The 12,902-nt window shown below is 54.6% G+C and overlaps 1 protein-coding gene across 1 annotated transcript in view; it reads right to left on the bottom strand.

Annotated features, from left to right (window-relative positions):
• TXNRD2 (thioredoxin reductase 2) overlaps positions 1 to 12,902 on the bottom strand; it is a 49,698-nt gene that overhangs the window by 21,416 nt on the left and 15,380 nt on the right. The window contains 2 exon segments of the mRNA XM_038575886.1: positions 755 to 774; positions 9,181 to 9,251. Of these exon segments, the coding sequence (XP_038431814.1) occupies positions 755 to 774; positions 9,181 to 9,251 (91 nt within the window).

Raw genomic sequence — 12,902 nt, 5'->3', positions numbered from 1 at the left:
GGCGAGACCCCCCAGTGCCCTGGCCAGCCACCCACTGCCCCACCAACCTCCAATCAGCCTGAGGGGGCTCCCAACACCAGCCACAGAGCCCCCTTCCCACACCTGCTTCTCATGAACACATGTCCACGGGGGGTGGAGGGGACTCCGGAAGCCACAGAATGTGGGCACCTAGGGCCCAGGCGGCTTCTGCCTCCATGGGGCATCTGTCCAGGCTCCCTGGAGTTTAATGTCAGTTTTAGGGGCCAGGCCCACCCCCAAGGGGTCTAAGTAGCAACAGAAGAATCTCCTTCATGAAAGACATGAAACAGCGGCCTTCCACCCATGTTCCCAGCTAGCCGACCCAGCTCTCATCTGCCCTCAGATAGCCCCTCCCCTGACCTCAGGTCCTCCCGTGGCTCCTCTCCTGACCCTCTCTGGAGTTACTGCTCCCTCTGAAGGAACGGGCCTGGATGGGGCTGCCCTCCAGGGAGCACCACCTGCCTCACGGCTGTGTTCAGTTGCCCCAATGGACTCAGCCGTCTCAGTGTGTGGCTCAGGAAACGCCTCCAGGAAGCCCTAGCCTCAAAGGTCAGCCTTAAATTGTCCCCTGAGTACAGGTCATCTGCCCTGAGTGGCCCTGTAAGTGGCTGGCTCCGGGCGGCAGCCTGCACTCCGTCCGGAAGGCAGAGCTGGGGGGAGGGGCCGTAGGAACCGAGCTGCCACTCCTGGGACCGCGAGCCCGACCGGCTGTCACCTGCATGCCAGCAAAGGATACAGCTGGCCCCGACCACCAACCTGTTGGGGGAACAGACACAGAGAGAGCGGTGAGCCCCCCATGTGGCCCACCGTGGCACGCGAGCAGCTGCCCTGACCAGGGCCTCCGCGGTGGGGACGGGGCCCTTCTGCTTCGTGCAAGGTGCCTGGTCAGCTGATGCGTCACTGCTGATGAGTCAGCTGAGGCTAACTGTTCAAACAGGTTGTCCCAACGTATAAAACCCACTTCCCAGGGGCTCCGACTGTGAAATACATGACAAACACGGTGTCGCTGAATCAGAAAATTGCCTGGTGGTGAAGGATGTGTGTGGTCAGTGACAAAACACACGTCTGTGAAAGGTCCTGGGAGGGGGATGGATATGGAGCCCATGGGCGTGTGAATACAAATCCCATTAGAAGAAGTGAAATGGTTCTCCTTCTGTCCTAATGTAAACTCTGCCCTGGGGTCCCCCCTCTGGGTCTTCGGCAGCCGGGACGGAAGCACACATGCTTTGCAGGATAGGGTGGGTAGGAGACAGTAGGGAGGCTTCTGGGAGAGCATTGGCTGTGACCGGGACATTCCTGGACCGTGGAAGGCCAGGCTGGAAGGCCCACATGTGCCTGTCTAGACCACCACCCACAGGCCAGGGCCAGGACAGCCCCCTGAGCAAGGAAGAGGGTACCTGGGGGCAGAGGGGGACCCAGGACCCAGAAGAGTCACTTAAAATACGTGCCCTGGTGGTATAAATCCTCTCCTGTTATTCAGTTCCACTCTGCATGCATGAACACACATGCACACAAGCACACATACACACATGTGCACAGAACCTAACACAGAAGAAAATTCCCAGCCCGGGTGGCAACGCGTGGGTGGGCTTGTCAGATCACCCCTTCAGCCTTTGAACGAGAGGAGGTGATGTAAGGATGGATAAGCCCAATGTCAGCACTAATCCTGGCAGGTACTAATGATATAATTCCATTTCAAAAAGCAGTATATCCCGTGGAATACTGCTGTAGGCGCCCTGCGGGAAGCAACTGGCACACGGCTTCCTCTCGGAGCTGGGGACAGAATGCTGCTGGAGTCGCATGTCGGGGTGAGTGAACAGAGCTCATCGTGCGAGAAAGTAGAGAGGGACACCGGGCCCCACAGCTGGCCAGGAGCATAGAGATGCCTTCAGGGCCCCATACGGGCCTGGCAATGCCTAAGAAATAGGCACGTGGGTGGACATGTGTGTCCATGTGTGTTCACAGCCACGCACACGTGGAGCATGTATGCCTCTGTGTAGGTACGTTTTCAAAATTACGTGACCTTCTTCTGTACTCAACGTTTATATGGTGCGAGGTATAAGCTTTTCTTTAAGATACAAAATGAGGAGTTACTTAAAATACAAGCAGGATTTGACTGCTTTGAACATCCCGCCTTTGATGCAAGAACGAGGTTGGCTAAAAGCATCCATGCCAAACACGCAGTGCCCCGTGCTCCCTGCTTCCAGGGGTGGCCACAGGGCAGGCCGACCACCTCCTAGACGGCCAACGGCCAGATCGCGCAGGTACTGAGGGAGTCCCTCTGTGGGACAAGGGGCTGTCCCTGCCTGTCTTGGGGGCTTCCTGCCTCTAAGTGGCCCCTTCAGCAGGAGCCAGCTGGCTGCCAGCTACAGCATCCAGGAGAGCTCCAGGCCCTCGTATCACATTGCTGAGGACGCAGAAAAGTGGTCTCCTGATTTTGGCAAACCACTTGATTTCTGCAGCCCCCAGGTACTTCCCAGGCCTCCTGCACCATGTGGGCGGGGAACCAGACAGGGAGGCAGGATAGGAGGCTCTGCAGGCGCTGAGCCCCCAGCTCCTCCCATGGAGCCACCTCAAGCGCTCTCAGCCACCCACTCCCACCTCAAAGTCATGGGTGCCCACCCCTCTCAGGCCAGCAGCTGAGTCACTGGCAGAGGGCACACCTGGGAGAAGGCCAGGGCCAGCTCAGCCACTCCGATGCAGGTGTCCTTGACTGCATAGGTCGCATGGGTAGAGCTGAAATCCCATAAACGAGCAAGCGTCCTGCTTTCTTGAAGGTAATTTGGGGTCTCTTCTTGTCCCTGCGATCAATAGTATTGGTTTTCACTCCCTCCCTGCCCCCAATTTATCAAATAATCATTATTCTTTGCAGAATGTGGGATCCAAGAACTCAGAGAACTCTCTTCAAATGAGCTAAAGGAGGAAAGTGCCAAAGCAAAACCAGATAGACACTGGTGCCTCCGGATTCCGAGGGGTAGGAAGGACCAGGGGTAGGAAGAGCCAGAAGACAGCAGTTCTGTTTTGTTTTTACTGGTAGCTCTGAAACTGCAGACAAGTTCCTCTGGCCTCCGAAGGGACCCCTGGCCAGGAAGGGGGCCTGGGAACAATGGGGCTGAGGCCAGCTGCCAAGGTGCAGGGACCAGTGCTGGCCCTGCCAGCCATAGGAGGGCAGGCTGCTGGCAGCAGCAGAAGTCAGGACCAGCTTGTAGGATCTGGAGAGAGGGCCTGAGGGAGCTCTGGGGGATGGACACACTGGCCTTGTCACTACATTAAGAGACCCGGACACAGGGGCACCAGCCACGCAGGAAGTCACCACCCTGTATCCCGGGAGCCCCAGGGTTCAATTTTACATGTGTTCTGGGCAACTCTGCTCTCTGTGCCCTTCGGTGTGCAAACATTTCATGCGAAGGTATAACTACTGTGGGATTAGCCTAATCACAGGGCAGGCTTTCTTGTTCAAAATCTGAATGGGGGAGGAAGCAGAAACAAAAGCCTTAATTCAGACCCATGAAGCCCCAGCTTAAAGAGCCCTCCACCTGCCTCTCGAGTTTGAAGGCCCCTGATCCGCTCCCCAAGGGGAACACCCACACAAAGTGAGGGCCTCACGGCAGGCACCTGGCTCCTTGGCAGCCCCACTGGTGCAGGAAATGCCAAATGGGCTGGGGGGGAGGGTAACAGGGAGGGGGGGCCAAGGCCTTCTCCCCAGTGGGGGGCTGGCTCTGGGCTTGCCTGGGATCCGCCAGCCGCATCCCACTAGTCAGGGTCCCACACTGGGCCCACCTCCAACCAGCCAGAGACTCTACGTTCTTGCCTCATGACAGATGCTACCCTGAGGACTTATCTTCCGAGCCTGGCATGTCTTAGCCATAGGAACCCACCAGGGAGGTGGTCAGCAGGGCTTTCCAGGCTCGTAGCCATGTCTCCAGCAGACACCCAGTCTCCCTTTTGCTGAACACAAGGCTGTCACACCACACGAAGGTGGACATTAAGCAGGAAATGAGAAAATTCGTAGCAATGAGTTTTCCTAATCAAATGGCTGTGGTTCTTCACAAGATAAAATTTATATCCTCCCCTTTGGCGCTTACAGAGAGAGAAAAATGATCACAATACCTAGTCGGCTTCCAGACTTAAAGTAAGGGTCAAAAAAAAAGCTGCTTCTAGGACCAGCTCTGACAGGCAGTGTTAAATCAGCTTGAGTTACAAAAACACCCTGCCTCACACAGCCCTGGGCCCCCAGGACAGAAGGCTGGGCTGTGCGCAGCTGCAGGAGAGTGGACGGTCCTGGGCCAGCGAGTGGGAAGAGCAGGGTCTGGGCTGTCACCTGGAAATGGCAACTCATTTGTGTATCAGGCCAACGTGGGAGAAGAGCTGCTCCCAGGCGCCTCTGCTCTCATCCAAGTCCTCTGCTGTCAGAGAAAGGTGATGGCACTGAAGTCACCATGAAGCTGTTAGCTTAGAGCCCCGCTGGTCCAGGAGTGCCGACCAGCTGGGCCGGGGAACCGAGGGGGTTTGGAGCACAGTGACCTTGACTCCCCCACCACTAGGGCACCCGAACACTTCCAGGGTGTGGGGACCTGAGGATCCTGGGCGGGGAAGGCTGGAAGGCAGGGTTCAAGTCCCAGCCAGGATGCCTGGGGCCAGAAGGCCTGGAAGAGGAGGTGGCCCTCCAGCTGAGTGAGCTAAGATCTCCAGGCTGTGGGATCAAAGGTGGAACCAGATACCCCAGTGCCTGCCTCCTCAAAGGCACCGTGGGGCGGTCTGCCTACCTTTCCCCTTTCCGCCCTCCCTCCTCCTGCCACGGAGTTGCTGGGCTGGACATCTGGACCAGGCGGGCTGCACGCCGTCTCCAAGCCTCCTCATACAAGGCAGTGCACCCCCTCTGTACCCCATTTCCTACACGGGTGATGGACAGTTTCTTGAGGCTCCTGCTACCCGCCCAGGGGACCCTGTTCTTCCCCCAGAATCCTCCTCACTTCTTCAGTCTGCCCTAGAGTTACACAGAAAAGCAAAGAAGCAAGAACAACAGAAATGCCAAATAAGTCACAGAGCTGGCACTCGGGTGGTCGAGGCTGAGTAGACCTACATGGTCCCACCTCAGGCGGAGGGTGTGGTTCTGAGGGTCTGGGCAGCCAGGGCTCCCCCCGGCCCCGGGCTGGCCTCAGAGGGCCATGCTCATGGACTTGGGAGCTCACACTGCATATGATGGCGCTTTCTGCACGTGATGTGACCACCGAGGTGCCAACCTGGGCAGCCAGCTGTGTGCTAAGGCTGTTTCACTCTTCTCTCTAACCAGGCTTGGGCTTCTTCATCCCCTCTCATGTCTCTAGCCCTGGGCTCCCACACCCGGACTCGAGCAAAGGAGGGCAGGCGAGGTCCTCACGTGTCTGTGAGGCCAAACGCCTCTGTGGCCACTGGGGTCCATGCTCGAGGGGGCAAAGGCGTGGAACAACCACGGGAGGTCGAAGAGCCGCAGGCCCTACTGAGGGCTACTGGGCGCTGTGCCCCACCCGGATGCTCCCTGAAAGCTCTCAATGTTGCCCAGGCCCCATCACGGAGAAGGACGGAAGGAGGAAGGCCCTGTGCGTGCTGCAGAACCCAGGAGGGATGCGGGGCCAGCCGTGCCCATCCGGAGCCCCCGACAGACAGGTCGTGGGGAGCTGGCCGCTGAGAGCTGCACCCGCTGCAGGCCGAGGCCCGGTCGCTGGGCACCCTCCACCCCGGCCGCGCCTCCCGGGGACCAAGCAGAAATGCCCCACTCGGCTATGGGAGGCACCACGGGGCCGGGGGCAGCCCTCGGGTCCATATTAATTTCAGCTCCATTTTAAAGGCGAGTTAAAATAAACACAGGGAATATTTATAAGGCAAATAAATCTGGCAGAAACAGCCCCTCCAAGTGTGAGCGGAGGCCTCCCCCTCAGCCCCAGCCCAAGCTGATAAAATACAGAAATGCTACTGTAGGCCCTCCGGGCTTATTTTGACTGCAGCAGAGGAATGCAGCATGTAAACACTGCCTCCCATATCACACTGTTACAACTTGCATTAACAGCACCGGACAAAAGCCGCATTTTCACAGAAGCATCGTACAGGGATATATCTCCAGCTTAATTTTTTAAAAAAACCATTTCCTCACATAAATCATGCTCAGAACGGAACGGGTGACTGATACATTGCAAACACTTTTTTTTCTTAAACAATAACATACCTAGATTCCTTTTAAACGAAAGAGCTTTTTAAAAAAAAAAAAAAAATCTCCTAAATGTTTTTTTTCTGAAGAAAATAAACACAGCACTTTCTTTCCCGATTGAAATATCTGGGGCAGTGTCTTCCCAGCTGAGCAGGCTGCTGCCCTGGCACACGGTCACAGAGGAGGGGCCCGGGTCCCCGGCCACCGCACTCACCACTGGTGCCCAGCCCGCCTGGGCCTCCCGCCGTGTCCAGCCCTGAGCGATGGCCTGGGCCAGCCTCTCCACACACCCGGCCTCCTGTGAGCGGTGGCTACAGGGACGATCGCTAGAAACTGACCCCTTCCTGGACACTGAGACACTGCTTTTAAAATATAATGGGAAGGGGAGCCTGGGTGGCTCCATCGATTGGTGGAGGTCACGATCCCAGGTCCTGAGATCAAGTCCCATGTGGGGCTCCCTGCTCAGCGGGGAATCTGTATCTTCCTCTGTCTCTGTTGCTCCCCCCACTCATGTTCTCTCTCTCTCTCTCTCTCTCTCAAATAAATAAAATCATCAAAAAATATGTAATGGGAAAATAGCAAACAGAGAACCGAATACATAGGTACTAATTTGACAAAAGACCAGGATTCAGAAAATGCTGGCCTTTGGTTACAGGCTGCAATGACCAAAGCGCACAGGTGACCTCAGACAGAACACGAGCACCATGCAGCAAGCTGGCCTCCAAGGCCGCTGCACATTCAGGGCTGCTGGAACTGCGGGGCCAGCAGACCACTATGGAGGGGCTGGCAAAGCCGGCCGACGTTCCACCTGCAAGAGTCAGGGCAAAAGAGAACTAAGAAGACCTGAAGCCAGTGCCAGGCACTTGTGGCAGTGATACAGGGAAGTCAGAGTCAGAAGCCAGAGCAGGACTGAACTCCACTCAGGGACTGAGCTTTCAGACTGGCTTGATGGGATGGCTGGTCAGCAACCCCGGACCCTGGTAGCCTGGCGTCCACCATGCCACACCGCACCGTGCCTCACCACTCCATACCATGCCGCAGGCCATGCCACTCCACACCGTGCCACACCCCACCCCACGCCACATGCCACGCCACACCACATCACATCAAAGATGAACTGCAAAGGCCCCAAGGATGCAAAGGAAAATCCGACCTGTGAAAGCCCTAAAGGAAAATACAGGGGCTCTTTTTCAAAAACAATCTTGGGGGTGGAGCAGGCCTTCCTGAACATGCAATAAATCTAAGAGCCATTAAGTGTAGAAAAAGATCTGAGGTAGGTTTAAAAAAAACAAAAAACAAAAAACCATTTGTACATCATGCAAGTGAAACAACATGACAAGCCAAGAAAATGTGCAATAGAAACGGCATGGAATCACAGCCCTAGTACTTGAACCAGCTAGAAGATAAGGAACAGATAAGAAAAAAGAAAAACCAGATAGAAAGTGGGCCATGGACCAAGCTGACAATACACACACACACACATTCTCTCTCTCTCTCTCTCTCTCTCTCTCTCTCATACACACACACACACATTCACAGACACACTAAGTTTTAAGTGACTAGTAAATATGTGAAACAATGACTAATAATAACAAGTGCAAATAGAATCAGGTCACATTTAACCCACTAGCTAGCTAAAGATAAAAGAAAAGATAACCCCAAAATTTCAGCATAAAGGAAAAAAGTGATCAACATAACAGTGTGAAAATTACAGACTTCTGTAGGAAATAATATTACCAAGTAAAAACACAAAGCACAGCCTGGGGAGCTCGCAGAAGATGAGAGGCAAAGGGTCCCCGGCCTGCGTGAGCCTGACCACAGTCACTGGGAGTGACCACACATTTGGACAGAAACACAACTGGCATTCACTGCCTCCACACCCCCGCCCCCGGGAGCAGCAGCAAAGGCTCCTTCCTGTTTTACAGCTCATGAGAAAGCCGATGGCCCGGTTAGGAGGAAGAGGGGAGTGAGCACAAGTGCATCTGTAACAGGGAGCAGCCCACCAGGAGGGAGCACCTGCTCGCAAGACGTGCGAAGCCCTGTACCTGGGTTCTCTGCGTGTAGGAAACCACTCTGACAGGTGGACAGAACACGTAAGAAACGTTATGACAGCAGATACGATGCACACGAAAGGTTTTCACTGCAGCGTTTCATAACGACGACAAAAAGAGCCAAGTGAGATGCTCGTGAATCGTGGAATGATAAACTACAGCACATCCATTCAGGGGAATGAAGCCCCGACCCCGACCACAGATGCCTCACTAAGTGGGAAACAGTGATGGGGAGAGCTCACGCGTGCCCGACCACACACACTCCCCCGCACGTACACTGGTGCACACACAGCCATCTGCCCTGGCACACTTTTCCACCTGTATTTTCTCAAACACAAGTCCCCAGGCTCCCTGAACACCTGCTGATGGCCAAGCCTCTGCTGCCCTCTGGTGGCCTTTCGGGCCCCTGCGAGCATGAAGTCCCCTGGACGCCACTCACAGGGCCTGGCTGGACCTGGAACCCCGCACCAGCCTGCTCTGTGGGCACAGGAAATGCATTCAGTGCATCATCACCTGCTCAGGGGGCGTAAAACCACTCACACACTGCACATCCCATTTCCTGGGGTCAGTTTCTGAGAGCTCTGGAGGCTTTGTGGCATTGCAGAGAAGCTCAAGGTTCAAACCAGAGGAAGAGGACGCTGAAACCAGACCTGCGGAGAGGCCAATGGCTTTCCCCGAGGACCTGGCCTTACTCTGTCATCCCAGGGCTCCGGTGGGTCCCATGTTTGAAAACCACTGCCCTTTTGTTAGACGTGTGGCACCACTTCCAAGACAGTCACAGGTTGCCTTGTGCCAACAGCTGCCCAAAGGGGTACAAGTCCCACTCCCTTCCCTTCCTTCAAGTAGGCAGGAAAGAATGCACTCGGGACAGAGGACCAATGTGTGTTGCCTGCAGTGGGGAATGTGAAGGCATACATCGGGTCTTACGTTTTTCCAGGAGATTCCTTCAGCCAGAAGATGTCATCACTTGTAATTCCATATTCCAAGGCGCCTTCGATCTATCCAGAAAAAAAAGGTCAATGTGAGAAGAGCATCACTTGGCCTGTCCCCAGAGACCCTCCTAAAGACATGACTCAACCAGAACTGCCCCCAACATGGGCATGCTTCCCTGCTCCACAGACTGTTCTTCAGGTCGTGGCTGCTAGGGACAGGTGGCCAGGCTACTGCCGACTTGGTGAGCTGTCTACCTCCTTCGCAAGGCGCCCAGCACTCCTCACCTGTGCAAGGTGGCTGGGGAGCGGGGCACGGCCAGTGGCTTTCTCCTCCTTGCCCTTCAGGGCCTTCCTCTTGACCCAGACCCTGGGCTGAGGGGAGGGTGGGAGGGGAGCAGAGAGAGGCAGGGTGTGGAGGTGCAGACTGGGCCCCAGGGCATGAGGCTGAAGGCCCTCCAGGGAGCCAAGGAATTGTAAGGACTCCCTGTGTCCCAGCAGAGCCTGAGCAGGTGGGGGAGACAGAAGGACCAGCGTCCTCTCAGTGGCCCATGAGAGCACGAAGAGTAAGATGTGCTGGTGGAGAGGAAGCGGACTGCAAACAGTTTATGATTCCAATTGGCAATAAAAATAAAGTCAGGAATTTCTCGGGTTTGTGTAAAGAAAACCGAAAGGTCTGGAAATCAAAAGGACTAAAACAAGCGAGTCTTGGCAGGCACCCAGGGAGGAGGTGGGGAGCGGGACAGCCGCTGGGCCTCCCCCTGGGCCAGACAGCTCCTGCTCCCTTCCTCTCTGGGCAGGTGGAGTCGTGACAGCCACCAAGCCCAAGTCCAGCAGAGTGGGGCCGGGCCTGTTACCTCTGCAGGGCACCCCAGCACCCACGCAGGCACATGTCTGCCCAAGATGACCACCCACCTCCTGGAAGCGGACTGTGGCATCCAGGGTTTTTATGCAGAACCGGTGCGGGGTTGGCTAACAGGGAGGGGTCACTAATGGTCACCCACCTTCCCTCTAGCACCTGCCACCCTACAGAGCCATGTAAACTGCCCGGGGCCACCTCTGTGCACAAGCCACCTGTCCCCTCTGGAGGCTGCTCTTGCGGGCCTGACAGCAGAAGGTAGGCATGGTGGTCCCCTGAGGCCTGGAGGTGTGCACTTCCTCCGTGCCCCCTCTGCTCCCCGTCTCCAAAGAAAGCACAGAACCGAAAGTGGACGCCTGGGGTTTAGGCATCAGAGGAGAGACAGAACCACTGCCCTGTTCTTCCTCCATCTGCTCCAGCGGTGCTCTGTCGGTCTAACTAGGAGGCAGAAGCAGGGGAGTCTGTGGGCCTCGTGCACTTTGCTGCAGCCCACCTGGAGGCTCAGGGCTTGTGCCACCTGGTTCCCAGAGCCCATGGGAGACCCACTAGGATGCAGCCTCAGCCGAGCCCCTTGCTCGGCTCCACCTGCCTCGTGGAAGTGAGGACAGAGAAGTGCCCTCACGGGAGACCGGGCCAGGAAGGGGTGCTGGCAAAAAACAGTAGAGTGAGCACCCCTCAGAGTTAAAACAGCCAGACAATTAGCAAAAACAGTCAGATTCAACTTTTTTTGAGAACTTTGGAAATTACCCAAAGGCTTGTGGCAACACAGGGAACATTTAGTCAAGAAAAATGGCTGAAACTTGATAAGAACAGGGAGTTTTCCAAAGAACTTATTAAACTCAACAGCAAAGAAACAAACAATCCAATCATGAAATGGGCAAAAGACATGAAGAGAAATCTCACAGAGGAAGACACAGACATGGCCAAGAAGCACATGAGAAAATGCTCTGCATCACTTGCCATCAGGGAAACACAAATCAAAACCACAATGAGATACCACCTCACACCAGTGAGAATGGGGAACATTAACAAGGCAGGAAACCACAAATGTTGGAGAGGATGCGGAGAAAAGGGAACCCTCTTACACCGTTGGTGGGAATGTGAACTGGTGCAGCCACTCTGGAAAACTGTGTGGAGGTTCCTCAAAGAGGTAAAAATAGACCTGCCCTACGACCCAGCAATTGTACTGCTGGGGATTTACCCCAAAGATACAGGTGCAGTGAAACACCGGGACACCTGCACCCCGATGTTTCTAGCAGCAATGTCCACAATAGCCAGACTGTGGAAGGAGCCTCGGTGTCCATCGAAAGATGAATGGATAAAGAAGATGTGGTCTATGTATACAATGGAATATTCCTCAGCCATTAGAAACGACAAATACCCACCATTTGCTTCGATGTGGAGGGACCTGGAGGATATTAAGCTGAATGAAATGGGTCAATTGGAAAAGGACAGGGGATCTCCGGGTAGCTCAGGGGTTTAGCACCTGCCTTCAGCCCAGGGCGTTATCCTGGAGTCCTGGGATCGAGTCCCACATCAGGCTCCCTGCATGGAGCCTGCTTCTCCCTCTGCCTGTGTCTCTGCCTCTCTCTCTCTGTCTCTGTGTCTCTCATGAATAAATAAATAAATAAATAATCTTTTAAAAAAATCAGAAAAGGACAAACATTATATGGTCTCATTCATTTGGGGAATATAAAAATTAGTGAAGGGGAATAAAGGGAGAGAAAATTAGTGAAAATATCAGTGAGGGTGACAAAACATGAGAGACTCCTAAATTTGGGAAATGAACAAGGGGTAGTGGAGGGGGAAGTGGGTGGGGGGTTGGGGTGACTGGGTGATGGGCACTGAGGGGGGCACTTGGCGGGATGAGCATTGGGTGTTATGCTATATGTTGGCAAATTGAACTAAATAAAAAATTTTAAAAAAAGAACAGGGAGTTTTGTGGAGTTTTTTTTTATTATCTACCTAATTTTTATTTTATTTAAAGATTTTATTAATTTACTCACGACAGACACACACACACACACACACACACACACACACACACAGAGCCCGACGTGGGACTCGATCCCAGGTCTCCAGGATCACACCCTGGGCCAAAGGCAGTGCTAAACTGCTGGGAACTGAGGCTGCCCAGTTTTGTGTCATTTTAATGGACTCCAGCCCCATCCCTCAGCCCAGCAGCGACCTCGAACAATGAGCAGTGACTTAAAATAACATACCGACAGAGCAGAGCTGGAGCCGGAGCCCAAGCCTTTGCAAAGCTCCTCCCCAAGAAACAGCTGGCGCTTTCTCAGAAGACCTCAATCAAAAAGGCTTGTCTTCAACCTTGCTTGATCTTGCCCAGGGCCAGAAGCCTCTCTCTGAGGAGGATCTGCCCAGTGAGTGACTGATGTCACGGCTGCCCGAGGCAACAGACAACAGCAGAAGCAAACAACAGGGTACCCGAGGGCTTAAAAGGAAAAGCCGAGGGATAACCGGTCCGCTGGGGCTTTGGGAAGCTCCCACATATTCTTGGGGACCTCAAAGACCAGGCGGAGGCACCAGGCTGTGCCACACACCCAGGAAAGGCCTGAGACAGCCTGAGCTCTCACCTCTGGCTGACCCTGAGGCCCAGCACCAGGTGAGGGCGAAGGCAGAGTTTCTTGTGTCTGGCTGAAAGCATGCCCCAAGTGCCTACAGAAGCCGTCCGCAAAGACTGGGCCATTTCTCCAGGTGTTTCAGGAAATCTCTGTCTAGTTACTAGCAGGCCGCTGTGCTAACTGAGCAGAGACTTCAGTGGCCTCCCATGACAAAGAACACAGACTTTGGAAAACCAGTTCAGAGAACCACCTCACACATGACAGCAATAAACAAAATCC

This window comes from Canis lupus, chromosome 26, assembly GCF_011100685.1.
Source record: "Canis lupus familiaris isolate Mischka breed German Shepherd chromosome 26, alternate assembly UU_Cfam_GSD_1.0, whole genome shotgun sequence".
In the NCBI taxonomy this organism is placed as follows: domain Eukaryota; kingdom Metazoa; phylum Chordata; class Mammalia; order Carnivora; family Canidae; genus Canis; species Canis lupus.
The sequence above is the reverse complement of the archived record's forward strand: the minus strand, read 5'-3'. Positions and strand labels throughout refer to the sequence as shown.